General features: G+C 56.4%; 3 protein-coding genes across 3 annotated transcripts in view; 2 read left to right on the forward strand and 1 right to left on the reverse strand.

The window, feature by feature from the left end:
* Positions 1–26: 26 nt before the first annotated feature.
* Positions 27–8,067, forward strand: PTSG_03696 (uncharacterized protein). Its single transcript, XM_004995366.1, has 13 exons — positions 27–59; positions 242–336; positions 723–828; positions 1,014–1,128; positions 1,305–1,408; positions 1,715–1,903; positions 2,179–2,281; positions 2,522–2,619; positions 2,839–2,961; positions 3,177–3,230; positions 3,485–3,772; positions 4,150–4,215; positions 4,408–8,067. The coding sequence occupies exons 2-13, from the start codon at positions 308–310 to the stop codon at positions 7,618–7,620; spliced, it is 4,488 nt and encodes a 1,495-aa protein (XP_004995423.1). The 5' UTR covers positions 27–59; positions 242–307; the 3' UTR covers positions 7,621–8,067.
* Positions 8,068–8,223: 156 nt separating this feature from the next.
* Positions 8,224–10,647, forward strand: PTSG_03697 (uncharacterized protein). The gene is made up of 2 exons (XM_004995367.1): positions 8,224–9,356; positions 9,579–10,647. The coding sequence occupies exons 1-2, from the start codon at positions 8,233–8,235 to the stop codon at positions 10,429–10,431; spliced, it is 1,977 nt and encodes a 658-aa protein (XP_004995424.1). The 5' UTR covers positions 8,224–8,232; the 3' UTR covers positions 10,432–10,647.
* PTSG_12059 (uncharacterized protein) overlaps positions 10,630–14,249 on the reverse strand; it is a 6,571-nt gene continuing 2,951 nt past the window's right edge. The window contains exons 8-18 of the mRNA XM_004995368.1: positions 14,203–14,246; positions 13,717–13,858; positions 13,493–13,588; positions 13,113–13,315; positions 12,841–12,916; positions 12,561–12,643; positions 12,334–12,394; positions 12,037–12,144; positions 11,514–11,700; positions 11,276–11,348; positions 10,630–11,095 (exon numbers count right to left, since the gene is read on the reverse strand). Coding sequence (XP_004995425.1) covers positions 11,044–11,095; positions 11,276–11,348; positions 11,514–11,700; positions 12,037–12,144; positions 12,334–12,394; positions 12,561–12,643; positions 12,841–12,916; positions 13,113–13,315; positions 13,493–13,588; positions 13,717–13,858; positions 14,203–14,246 — 1,125 coding nt within the window. The 3' untranslated portion in view covers positions 10,630–11,043. The remainder of the gene's footprint in view (positions 11,096–11,275; positions 11,349–11,513; positions 11,701–12,036; positions 12,145–12,333; positions 12,395–12,560; positions 12,644–12,840; positions 12,917–13,112; positions 13,316–13,492; positions 13,589–13,716; positions 13,859–14,202; positions 14,247–14,249) is intronic.

A 14,249-nucleotide genomic window follows, 5' to 3' on the forward strand; every position in this document is an offset into this window, starting at 1 on the left:
GCAATTGGCAAAATGGTCCTGAGTAAAAGCAATTTGCAAATCCACCGTTTGGCTGCGAGGTGCGAGTGGTTGTTCTTGTTGTTGTGGTGTTTGTTTGGTGTGGTGTGTTGTGCATCCTGGCTGGCTCGCTCGCTGACTGGCTTGCTCGCCACCTGCACAGCTGTGCGTTGCAAACCAGTGAGGCATCGCGTTTCTCACCATCGCGCTGTTTAATTTGATTGATGTGGTTGGGTACAAGCAGCTCTCGGGGTTGCACGACTAGCAGGCAGGCAAGGGCCGTTGTTTACACGCCACAGACGTGACAGCGATGGCGTTTGCAGATCGCGTCTGCTTAAGGTAAGCAAAGGAGTGAGAATGTGTCCCCAGAAGCACACACACACAGACACAGACACAGACACAGACACAGACACAGACACAGACACAGACACACACGCACACACACAGACACAGACACAGACACACAGACACACACACACACACAGACACACACACACATACATACACACACACACACACGCACACACACACAGACACAGACACACACACACACACATGGGGCTGCTGTGTAGGCTGGGCCCCCTGCACAGTTGATGTGTGTGTGTGGAATGAACGTCTCGTGGTGCTGCAGTTTGATGGAAGCGCGCATTTATGGTGGAGTGCAGTGTGTGTTGCTCACAAGAACTTCCACTGTCATGTTGGTGATGATTGTGTTGCATCGGCAGCCTACGCTGTCAGGTATTCACGCTGCAACGGGGTGCTCCAACGGATGCCACATGGACTCCACTCGCACAAGGCAACTTAATTCCTGTACACATCATCCAACGAAAGGTTCGCCCACCTGTAGGGGCGCGACCTGTGCGTGCGTGCGTTTTGGGTGCGTGTGTGTGTGGTTTGTGGGTGCGCGTGTGTGCGTTGTGGGTGCTTGTCAATCCCGATTGCAGGAAGCTGCGTGTGTTGTAGCGGTTCAATGTTGGTAGCCAGTGTTGTTCTCACGCTTACGGTCGGCTTTGCAGTTCCCTGAGAGGCAGCAAACGATTGGCAAGCACACGTTCAAGGTGGCACAGGCGTTTGTCCTGCAAATACAAGTAACGGAAGCCACCGTTCGAGAGCACCCATTTGCAGAGCCAGGTGTGCCTGCTTGTTTGTGTGAGGTTGGTTGTGACTCGGTTTTCGTGGTGCTTACAACTGTGTTCAGCCTGGTTGCCGCTGCGCCCATGTCTCTCCGTGAAGCTGGTGCGCACTACCCAACAACGACCACTGATCACGACACACATGTGCTCACCACACGCTGACACTTCCTGCAGGGATCAATGTGCAACGCAAGGCGTCGTGCTTTGTGCTCTGGTCTGATCGCCGTCTCGGCAAAGCCATCGGCCTCAACTTTGTGTCCGAGTATGATGCTGCTGAGGTATGCCCGTTGTACGTGTGTGATTGTGTTTGTATGTGTGTTTGTATGTGTGTTTGTATGTATATGTATGTATGTGTATGTATGTGTGGTTGTGTACAGGTGCGTGTGTGAATATGTGTGTGCGTGTGTGCGTGCGCGTGTGTTTTCCTGCCCAATTGCAGCGAGTGTGTGTGTGTACACCGACGACACCACGAGCTGTTGCTTCAGTTGAGCTGAAATGACACGTGAAAACGCTGCCACCACATACCCGTAACACCACCACCCGCCCACCACTGCCACGACCCCTGCTGCTTGTTCATGCATCAGTTCATGCTGGCCGCTGGGGTGACGTTCCACGAGCAGCGGGAACACGTGGCGTCACTCAACCAGCACGACCGCGCTGCCGCCAACGGCCCCGTGGACCAGGCGCCAGATGTGCAGTTGCCTGTCGAGGCACTGAACGTATCGTCCTCGGTGCGCGTCAAACACACGCTCGTCCGCTCTAAACAGTCAAAGGTGCGTGGTGTCTGGTGCGTGCATTTTTTTTTGATCGTGGAAGCGACTCATGTGGTGTACGTGTACGTACGTGCGTGGATCTGTGTGTCTGTAACTATGTAAACTACGTGTAACTGTGCGTGTGCACATGTATGTGCGTATTACTGCGTGTGTGACTGAGTAAGTGTATCGTGGTTTTCAAACACGACCTCGGGCGCTTCTGCCAGCAGCACCTGCAATGATAGTAGCACGCTCGTACTTGCACTCACGTACCCTGGTCGAAACATGGCCTGCAGGTGACGCTGCTATCGAAACGCACGTGGCACAAGATGATCGCCACCTTGCAGGGGTCCATGCTTGTGCTCGCAGAGAGCGAAAAGGCGCAGCCAACCTACTTGTGTACGTCATGGTGTCGTGTCCCGTGTTTTGTGCTTCATACCCCTCGTAGCTGCCCCACACCCTCCCCACATGGTCAATACGCTTTCACTCATAAGAATCCAATCACACTACCGTCGCCCAACGCGCGCACACATTGATATCCACACATCCACACTTACACACACACTTGCACACACACACACTTGCACACACACACACCTTTACACACACGCTTACACACACCTTTACACACATGCACAGCTGTGGAGGATTGTCTGGTGCAAGCGTCGTTCAAGTCGTCATCCAAGCAACACCAGTTTGTGCTGGCGCTGGAGGGTGGTGATTGCTTCCACCTCGCCGTGAGTCAGCACATGCACGCGCCCATGAAACCTCTGCGTCTGCTTTGTGTGTGTGCATGTGTACGTGTGTGCGCGTGTGCATTTATGCATGTGCGCAGACATTATTATCCACCACGCCCATCTCAATCCGCGTCTCTTCCCGTTCTCCCTCTCTCTCTTCGTGCCTCTCCCTCTCTCCATCACTCTGCCCGTCACTGCGTGCTCCAACGGGACGACCAGACGACGACCAAGGAGGAGCTGCACAAATGGGGGCGGCGCTTTCTCCTGGCAGCGATTGTCGCCGAGACGAAAACCACAAGCATACGCGACTGCCAGGCCATCATCGACACCAGGATAGCAGAGGTGCTCCATGCTTGCACTGCAGTGGTGGCGAGGACAAGAAGAAGAAGGAGGAGGAGGAGGAGGAGGAGGAGGAGGAGGAGGAGGAGGAGGAGGTGATGGTATGCGATGCTGGTGGTTGTGATTGTGATGGGAGGAGCAAGAGACCTCGTGAATGATCAACCGCTCAAGCTCACTTTGTACTACTTCCATGAACGCACATGTGCACGCCTTTGCAGGTAACGGAGCAAATCACCATTGAGACGAATCACATGCGCGCAACGGAGCTGCGGGTGAGTCACGCCGCCACGTGCATGACATCATCACAACACAGGCGTCACATGATCATGACATGGCATGCACGTATGCGCGGAATGCCAATTCCGTCACATCAACGGGTGTTGTCATCATATACGCTCTCACTCACTGATATGCACACACACATACACATGTGCCCATCCACTACACACACACACACACACACACACACACACACACACACACACACACACACACACACACACACACATGTGCGGCATGAGTTCAGCTTGCATCTGGTGGCGATACAACAAGCAAAGATACGCTGTCTGCGCAAGTCGCGCACTGGCAGGTGCACTTGGAGCAGCTGCACATCACCCTCTTCCGTTATGAGTGCTACCGCACCGTCCTGATCCACTTCCACGACTGGACACCCCAGCACCTCCCCTCTGCCCAGCGCCTGCTGACGTGCCTCAGTCGCCAGACGCGCGACAAGCTCAACAAGCTTGGGTACCTCAACGCCATTGGGCTGTACGCTGTCGTTGGCGCACGCAGCGAACGCGAAACCATGCAGCAGGTGTGCACCGAAACCTGCTCACTCGCGTGTTGGATGCGTTTGCTTGTGTTGTGTTTTGGAGTCAGGTGTGGGAGTGGGTGCAGTGCAGCCGTGTTTGCTTCGTCTGGTTGATGCGCCGGCTGATTGTTGTTTTCACGGCACACACACGCACACACACATGTACGGTGCTTAACGTATCGGGTGTATTGTGCACACATGCATGTTCCTTACGCTGCCAGAGCAATTGCTCATGAACCGCATGCTCACACACACACATTCACACACGCACATCCACACACGCACACACATATCCACACACACACACTCTCTCTCACACTCTCATGACACACACACACACACGCACGCACATCGCTCGTATGCACGCCTTGTGGCGACAGCTTACACATGCGAGGAAGCTTCTTATGGAAGACAAGCAAGCCCAGAAGGGAAAGAAGAAGGGCAAGGTACGATTAACGAAACCAGCAAGGCGTGCATCACGCCTTTGCACCTCGTCTCCAGAGGGCACACACACATACACACACACACAGACGCACAGACACAAACACAGACAGACACACACGCTCACACGCAGACATACATGTACACTCAAACAACTTCTCCAACCACACCCCATGCGTGCATGTCGCGTGCTGTAGGATTCGGCTAAGCAGCCTGCGGGGGCGTTAACGCCAGACACACAAGCAATGCATCGGCTGAGCCTTCTGGGGCAGTTTGTACGCGTGTATGTGGAAGGACAGGGGCACACGGTCCTGAAATGGCGCAACGACATGACAGCCCAAGACGTTTTGGTGGACACATGCTCCAACCGAAACGTTTCATTTCGCGACTACTACCTGGTGGCCTCTGTGCGGGATGCGCAGCAGGGCGGCGGAGCGCTGTGCACACGCCGCCTCCTCCCCGAAGCCGTCGTGGACGAACACATGAGCAACTTTCGCCTCATGCGCAAGGCGCAACGCCACATCACGCTCACGCGCACGCTGGGCGAGAGCTTTGGGCTGGTGCTGGATCAACTGCAGGTGCAGGCGGGGGACATGGCTGCGGATGAGGTGGTGGTTGAGGATGTCCTGTCTGCGTCGCCAGCAAGCGCGGCAGGGCTGCAGGTTGGAGACTGCTTGCTGGAGCTGTCGGGCCAGCCCCTGTCCGGGTCAAACGTCGGATATGTGGAGCAGCTTATGCTGAAGGCGGTGCAACTGAACCTGCTGGTGCGACACGAGGGCACGCGGGCGTCGCAGCTGCCCGAGAACGCATACGGGGAGCTGGCGGCGTATGTGTCACAGCACATGCTGGCACCACCGCCACGGCTGTCACGGCGCAGGCGACGGCGGCGACCACCACGCAGCGGTGTCACTGGGGGAGGGTATGGTAGCGATGATGACGATGATGATGATGATGACGCTGGTGCAAAGGAGATCGAGCCACCCCCATGTGTATGCGAGCTGTGGGCAGCGGATGCGCTCGGCAGCAAGTATGGCCACTTTGTCAATGGTGTGTGCCCACTCTGTCGGCGCGCAGTGCGCAGCCCTGACAGCAAAGTGACAACAGCAACAGCAGCACAGATGAATGGACGGGGTGCCGGCGGCGTTGACCGCGGTGAACAAAGGCAAGCAGTGTCAAGCGATGATGACAGTGAGGAAGAGGATGAGGAGGAGGATGAAGCAGGGGCAGGTGGTGGTGGTGGTGGTGGACGCAGCAACAGCAGCAAGAAGAAGAGAAAGCAGCAAAAGAGCCCGAATAAGCGCGTGCTTGTGGATCACCCGAGCAAGCAGGTCAAGTCACGATCGTTCAAGTTTGCTGCAAACGAGCCGCTCGATGACAGCGATCCTCACCAGTTTGCACGGCAGGTGTCGTACTTTATTCGTGACACGGACGCCGTGACACGGTACATGCAGCAGCTGGTGAAGCAGGCTGCACACGACGACGTTTTGGAGGAGGAGGAGGAGGAGGAGGAGGAGGAGGAGGAGGAGGACCAAGACGAAGCGCAAAAGGAAGACGAAGAAGGTGAACAAGGGGGGAAAATTGATGGAGATGAAGACGAGGATGAGGAAGAAGACGAGGATGAGGATGAGAAGTGGGATGAGGAAGAAGGGCCGGGCGGCGTGGGGGCTGATGGCGATGTTGCTGGTGCTGCCTCATCGCATCGAAGACAGGGGAGTAGCGCCGCGAGCACGCAAATGGCAGCGGTAACAGCACCTACAGGTGATGCCGAGAGCGACAGCACTGCAGACAATGAAAGCGTGACCAGTGGCGTTTCGTCTGCTCTGGCATCATCTTCGGCTGCGTCCACGCCGCTGCCGCTCGCTGTCTCCTCTGATGCCCGCGTCACCCACCACCAGCAGCAACAGCAGCAACAGCAGCAACAGCAGCAAACACCGCGGCGACACATGTCCATGTCTGCTGTTGAGCGCGGTGGACAGCACACGAGGGCGCTGCTGTTGGCTGCGTCTGACGCCATGAGCCCGCTCGCTGCGAAGAAGACCAAGGAGTTGATTCGGCTGCGCGCCACCATCCTTGAGCTGGTTGAAACGGAACGCAGCTTTGTCGACAGTCTCGACATGATGCAAGAGCGGTTTATCCGCCCGTTGATTGCAGAGCGCATGCTGTCGTCGTCGGCCCAGGCGACTGTGGTGTCCAACTTGCCTGAGCTGGTTGCGTTTCAGCATGGCTTTCTGCAGCAGCTTGAGTCGAGCTGCCGCGTGGTGTTGGCGTCCTCCAGCACACGCATGTCGCCCTCGGATGCGCGCGCGCTCACGCGTGCTGCCGACGCGCTTGCCCAGCTCTTCCTGGCCAAGGCCAAGCCGTTCCGCATGTACGCGCGATACTGTGCCACGCACGCCGCTGCCGTGAAGGTGGTGAGCAATGAGGCGGACCCAGCGCTGCAGGCGTGGCTTGATGCGCGCAACCCGCGCCAGGAGCAGTCGGCAAAGCTCTCCTCACTGCTCATCAAGCCCGTGCAACGCGTGCTCAAGTACCCGCTGCTGATGCGAGAGCTCGCCTCACACATCCCTGGCGCAGGCCCTGTCAAGGCGAGCGTGCAGCGCGCACTGGACTCCCTTGCGGCATTGGCGACACACATCAACGACATGACGCGGCTGTGCGAGACGTTTGCAGAGCCGCTGGCACAGAGCCTGCCCTCGTTTGACCTGAGCCAGCACCTGGAATCGCTGGAGACCTCGGAGGAAGTAATGTGGGTGAATGCGCTTGACGACCGCGGGCGCCCGCGCCGGCACGTGCCCTGCCACTTGCTCATCTTCTCGCACGCTATTCTCGTGTTTGAGAAGCTGCCGTCAACGGAGAAGCCCAGCAAGCGCAAGGGCCCCTCCTCCATCACGCCGCTGCCGCGCTACGTGTTTGTGGCGCACGTGCCGCTCGCCAACGCCATGGTTGCGCCGCGGTTGGACAAGCGCGTGCAGGCTGTAGGCCCCAATGCAAACGCCGTGTCGTGGACGCTGTACCACGTGCAGTCAGAGCACGTCGGCCACGACGACAGCCAGCGCCACCTTCAAGATGGCCGCGACCAGCAACACCAGCAGCGGCAGCAGCCGCCAGACGAGGCGGCGGCGGCACACCTGCAGCGAAGAGACAGCCAGGGGCAGCAGCAGCAGGCAGTGGTGCAGCAGGGTCGCGATGATGATGCTGCAGTGAGTCGCTCGCCACGGCTGCTGCGCCGACCTTCGCTCTCTGGGGTGAAGCGGGCAAAGCGGCCGCTGCTGGCGTCGTCGTGCATGACGGTTGTGGACGAGGCGACGGGCCGCACCCAGCATGTGTACTGCTTTGGGATGGAGTATGATGCTGCCAAGACAGCCATTGTCAAGCGCATCACAGACCTCATCGTGCGCAGGGCGCACTGAGGGCCGTGGTGTGTGTAAGTGTGTGCAAGTGAGTGTGTGTGTGTAAGTGTGTTTAAGTTGTTGTTTGTGTGTGTAAGTGTGTTTAAGCTGTTGTTTGTGGTGTTCATGCTGGCAGCGGCGGCGGCAGTGGTGTGTATGTGCGTGAGTGCTGCGAGTTGTTGCTGCTGGATACGCTTTCGAGAGAAGTTAGCTGAAACACTGATGAGATGCGGTGTTTGTTTCTTGGTTTGAATGTCGATCGAACGCATGCTGTTCATCTTCAGGCAGTTTCCTTTCCTTTCCTTCCTCCCTCTCGGTGTATATTACTCTTTTGATGATGATGGCATGGTGGTTGTTGAACTCGTGCCTTCTTCTTCATGCCTCTCTCTTGTCCATTACTAGGTACATAGCTGATTGCAGTCCAGCTGCGTTCGTATCAGGTGTCAAGCCATTGCAGACACACAAGACAGACACGCAGACACACACAGACAAAGTAGACACACACGCACAAACAGACAGACGCACACACAGACACACAAACAGACAGACAGACAGACAGACACACACACACACACACAAGGTGTGGACGAATGGTGGGTGTCTTTGGCAGAATTTCTGCAGAAACGGACGGCGATGGCGGACGAGGTTGAGGTGTTGGCGCGTGTGGGGTGCTTCTTCGCGGTGGTGTGGGGCTGTGGGCGGCTGTTCTCGCTCATCCACGCCCAGTTGGTGGGGGAGATCCTGGCGGGGATCCTGCTCAGCCAAGATGTGATTGGATGGCTGCCACCCATGGATTTGATCGTCATCCTGGGGCAGGTCGGGCTCATCTTCCTGGTGCTGGAGGGCGGCATGTCGATCAACGTGCACTTGCTGCCGCGCATCGGCCTGCGTGCGGTGCTTGTCGCCGTGACGGGCACCCTGCTGCCCGTGCTGCTCGGCTGGGCGTTCATGACCATCACTGGCAAAGGCCGCATCGAGTCCATAGCCGCTGGCGCCGCCCTCTCAAGCACATCCATTGGCATGGCCAGCAAAATGTTGCAGAGCATGGGGCAGCTGAACACGACGCTGGGCAACTTGATTGCCGTTGCAGCCATGATCGACGATGTGTTGTCACTGGTCATCCTGGCTGTGCTGCAACGCCTCGGATCTGACAACGGCGGCGACGCTGGCAGTGACAACGGTGTCGACACCCCCAGCAACGTGACCTCAACCATTGCTGCAAGCACAACCAGCACGACCAGCATCGCGGGGGTCTCGACAAGCAACGGCGACAGCGCATGGGTTTACCTCGAACCCGTTGTGGTATCGTGTGCGTTTGTGCTGATTGGCGCCATCTTGGTGCAAGCTGTTCCGCGGATCGAGCGTGCCGTTCCTTGGCGCCAGGAAGAGCACCGCAAGCAAGGCCTGCTCCTCGCCGTGCTTCTCATCACGCTGGGCCTGGTGACCGCAGCTGGATACACAGGCACCTCGTACCTCCTTGGTGCTTTTACGGCAGGAATGGCGTTTGCAGACGTGCCTGGTGTACTTGACTACTGGCTGGAGCTGTCCCCGGTATCCGACATGCTCTCGTCCATCTTCTTTGCCAGCATCGGCCTCATCGTCCCCGTCAACACCCTCTTCAAGCCCATCCCGCTTGGGTACGGGGTCCTCTACACCATCCCCGCCATCCTGGGCAAGCTTGTCACGGGCGTGTTCGCGGGCGCGCTGCCCAAGGCGCAGGTTGTCGGATGGGCCATGGTTGGACGCGGCGAACTCGGGTGCGTACATGTGTTGTGTTAACAACGGTCGTGGTTTCTTATTCGCTTGGTGTTGTTGTGCTGCCGTGCGCTCCCATTCGTGACGCCTTTCTCACCACCATGTGCCGCTCTGCCGTGCTCTCGACACCGTGTACCGCTTTCCAATCACACACACACACACACACACACACACACACACACACACACACACACACACACTCACTCACATGGCCCGGGGAGCAGGTTCTTGATGGCGCAGGAGGCGTTGGAGGAGGATCTTGTTGGCAGCGATACATTTATCGCATCCGTGTGGGCGCTGCTGCTGTGCACACTATTGTCGCCACTCGCAATGCGCCGTGCCCTTGACAAGCTGGAACGCACTGCAGATGCGTACACGGTCGAGGACGAGGTGAGCCAGCACGGCGAGTTTGATGACAGCTTTGAGGCCGGCAGGGGTGGCGCTGTGGTTGTTGTCGAGAGCACAGCAGGCAACATCAAGAGGCGCCACACTCGCAGGGATGGTGGCGTTCACCATGACGGTGTCCGTGATGACAGCACCAATGGCAATGACACTGGCGATGGCGATGGTGGCGGTGGTGTTGTGCTCGACAGCGGGGAGAAGGCGCTGCTGTCGTCAACAGATGTCAGTGGCATTGGAGCGACCGACTTGTCTGAGCCCGGCGCTCAATGCGAAGTAAAGCGGTGGCGGCGCCGTGACAGTGGTGATGATCAAAGTGGCGGTGGTGGTGATGTGCATGGGAGGCAACACCAGCAGCACATTTACCACGTTGGCAGCAGCAATGACTCCAGCGTCGCACCGCAGGCGCCAGCAGCACAGCCGCACGGCCGCACGAACAGCGACGACCAAGACACACGACAAGAAAGCGATGGCGGTGACGGTGAAGACGGCACGGGCGTTGGCGGCGGTGGAGACAACAGCGGGTCTGAGGAGGCGATGCGTGTCCTGCTGCAGCAGGCAGATGCTGCGTTTGCCGTGCAGACAGGGAGTGGGCAGCAGCAGCAGCAGCGGCTGCGGCGGAGAGAGATTGACTTTCCAACACATGCGACGTTGGCGGGAAGACAAGTGCGCATCTGAAGTGGTTGTTGACTCTCACTAGCTTTCATGTGTGTGTGTGTGTGCGCGCGTGTGTGTGTGCGTGTGTGTGTGCGTGCGTGCGTGCGTGTGTGTTCATGTGTGGTTGAACATTAAGAATTGAATTCACCAAAGGCTGGTGGTGTCTGTATCGACGGCGTGCGGTGTGTTTGGTCTCACTGCACGTGTATTTGTACATTTCGAACATGAGTATTTGCTTACCGCTCTCATGTTATGATATTTATTGGTGCTACACCAATGAATTAACTTGATAAACAGAACGTGTAAGTGCATGAATATGTGTGTGTGTGTGTGTGTGTGTGAACAGAAAGGTGCGGAGGAGTTATCGACACCAAGTCATGAAAAGGGTCGTGTAACATAACAACGGAACATTAAGTGGCGTACGCCGAATATGTGGGAGGAGTGAAGCACAGAAGTACGAAAACGACAAAAGCAAAGAAAGAGGCAGGCAACACAGTGGCGAAAAGTTGGTGCGCACAAGTCCATGGCTGTTTGGTGAATGAGATGGAAAGGAAGTGCATGAAATAAGACGAATTATGTGTGTGTGTGTGTGTGCGTGTGTGCGTGTGTAAGTGTGTGTATGTGCGTGTGCATTCATTTGGCGTCCTTCTCCGCGGTCTTTCGCTGAGACTGCGTTTCGAGGCGCCTGCAACGCAATGCAAACAGAAGCAAGGCGGGGTGAGGAAGAGCGAAGTGATGAGAGACCAGGAGCCAAAGCGTCGACAACACCCCGAAGCAACCGTTCACCAAACAAATCACAACAGCACCAACAAAATTAGAACACCACCACCACCAGCAGCAGCGCCAGACAACGTGAGTGACTGACTTGAGACGACCCAGCGTGCGCTCTTTGTCTTCTTTCGCCGGCGGTTCAGACTCGATCGACAGCTTGAACAGCTCTGGTGTGGGGAAAAGGTGGGATAGATGCGATGATGTGCGGTGAATGAGTACGTGTATATGTGTGTCCACGCGCGCGTGCGAAAATGATGCACAAGAAGCCGGCAGGCAAGACAGCAGCAAGCAAACAAGGAAGAAACCAGCATACACACTCCACCACGACGGACCGTATTCGGAGCAGACGGGAACAGTCTTGAGGTAGCGCACAACGTCATCGTTGCGCGGCTGCTTGCACTTTGCGTTCTTCAGCACCATAAAGTCGGCTAATCTGTTTCCCAGCCGCCACATGGTGTCAAAGTCAATATCGCCGTTCGCAAGCCGCTTCTTGCTGCTCTCCTCCGTAAAGTACATGTCCTGCACAGCGGGAAGCGTGGGTTGTGCGTGGGTGAGTGAGTGAGTGAGTGTGCGAGTGAGTGAGTGAGTGAGTGAGTGATGGGATGTGAGTGAGCGAGTGTGTGTGTGTGTGAGTGTGTGTGTGTGTGAGTGAGTGTGTGTGAGTGAGTGAGTGAGTGAGTGAGTGAGTGAGTGAGTGAGTGAGTGAGTGAGTGAGTGAGCGAGTGTGTGTGTGTGTGAGTGTGTGTGCGTATCTGTGTGCGCGTATCTGTGTGGCGCGTGAATTCCGTGTTCATGAGTGACACGCAAAGGCAAAGGTTCATCTCACATGTCGACACAAACCACGCCATGGCGCACCTTGACCATGAGGCTGAAGATTGGGATGACACACGTGTCTTGCTGCAGCATCAGCGACGCAACTTCCTCTCGGTAGTTCTTGAAGTTTGATCGTGGCTCCAACACCCACTGCTCGCAGAGGCAACGGCATTCGTGCGCGCGTGCGTGTGCGTGGTTCACGTATGAGGTGTGCGTCATCATGCAAGAGGTGACCCGACAAGCGCTCACCACACAAAGCTGTCAACTCCCAACAGCGGCAACGACGACAGCAGCAATCACTACAAACATCATTCACACGCGTGCACATGCGCAGCGCACCTCCAGCTCTTCATAGAGGGACAGAATCTTCCCAGGTACTTTCGACCACGCCTTCTTCAGCCTGACAGCGCAGCAAAGCAGCACTTAGATGAGTCACATGGTGTGTGCAAGTGTGTGTGTGTGTGCGTGTGTGCGCATGCGTGTGCGTGCGTGCGTGTGCGCATGCGTGTGCGGTTATGTACGTGTATGTGCGTGCGTGCAAGCGTGTGCGGAAGTGCGTTTCTCACCGTGAGACGGATGCAAAGTTGATAGCGGAGACAATGGCCATCACGCTGTTGAAGTTGTGCATTTTGTAGCAGTGGTGGCCAACCTATCCCGGCACATACAAAAACCCGTGATGTCAATTCAACCAGAAAGAATCAAAAGGGGTGCATAACGTGCATGTGTGCATGTCTGCAGGCGTGTTCGTGGATGGAGTAAAGAAAAGTGCCTATGGCATGATGACAGCCAGTGTTTCCACTGCAACTGCCATCACACACCCGCACAGAGCACGTGATGACCTCTCACCTGCACGAAGAACTCGATGGCCTTGACCTGATGCTTCTTCTTCTCCGTTCGCAGAATCTCCGTCGCCACAATGTAACTGCAATGCATAAAGCGGCGATGATGAGCGCGCGATACCAAAAGGACATTCGCGAACTCACACACACAAGTATGCAGCCACCTCCACGCAATTCCAACCACGGAAGACATACCACAACAGCATCATGTGAAACCGCAAACACACGCACCCCCCCTCCCCCCATAACGCACACAGAGAACACAAGTGAGCAATGCACCTGAGTCTGTTGAACCACTCGACGTAGGTCTCGACGTTGTGCGCCTCCCGCATGTCGGTATACTCGTCCTTCTGGTCCCCGCGCACGAATGTCTGCACAAACTCCTCGGGCCCAATGGCGCTCAGGCGCTCAAACTCAATCACCTTCAGCTGCGCGGCTACCTCCTGCGGTGACTGCGACAGGTCAAACAGGTTGCGGTCCGGCTGGTTGGGGGGGGGGGATGGTGTCGGTGTCGGTGTCGGTGGTGATTTTTGTTTGAGGGGGGGATGGTCTTGGTGTGAGCGTATGCGTATGTGCGAGTACATGTACATGTACTGAGAACAAGGGGTGTGGCACAGACTGTGTCCGGCAAGGTTCGGAGCAATGGAGTGCGTCCACACCTTTGATTTGCCGGCGGACATGGTTTCGTTCTTCGTCTTGATCTGCAACTCCAGTTCCCGCTTCAGCTTCGCCTCATACTGCTCCAGCGCATTCAGCTGACGGATGTGGCAACGGCGGTCGTTGATGCGTGAAATGAATCGAGTGAGAACCAAGCTGTCCCCGGTAAGGTTCGCGCACACACACACACACACACACACACACACACACACGCACACGCACACACCTTCTTGAAGAGGACGCGTTGGATGTCGAGTACAGCGGCTTTGACATCGTCCATGTACGATGCGCAAGCTTGCGTAATGTCCTTGAACGGAAGCATCATCCGCTCGTCCCGGAAGTCGTAGCTGTACGTTTCAGTCCACTCCCTGCGCAAGACCGTACACGTGTGTATGTGTGTATGTGTGTGTATGTGTGTGTATGTGTGTGTGAGCGAGTGAGCGAGTGAGCGAGGAATGATGATGATGATGATGATGATGATGATGATGATGATGATGATGATGATGATGATGATGATGATGATGATGATGATGACGATGATGATGCTGATGATGACGATGATGACGACGATGATGACGATGATGACGACGATGATGAAGAACAAGAGCAAGCAACAACAACACAGAGAAGCAGCCCATGCACATGCTAGCAAGGAAACAGCGGAAACCCATCCATTCAAACGATCCCACTCATCGCCTGCCCCACACCCAACCTGAGCAGCTTTGCAACGCGCATGGGAACAGAGTCGGGGTGGGACTC

The sequence above is a fragment of the Salpingoeca rosetta genome, assembly GCF_000188695.1.
Source record: "Salpingoeca rosetta unplaced genomic scaffold supercont1.8, whole genome shotgun sequence".
NCBI lineage: Eukaryota > Choanoflagellata > Craspedida > Salpingoecidae > Salpingoeca > Salpingoeca rosetta.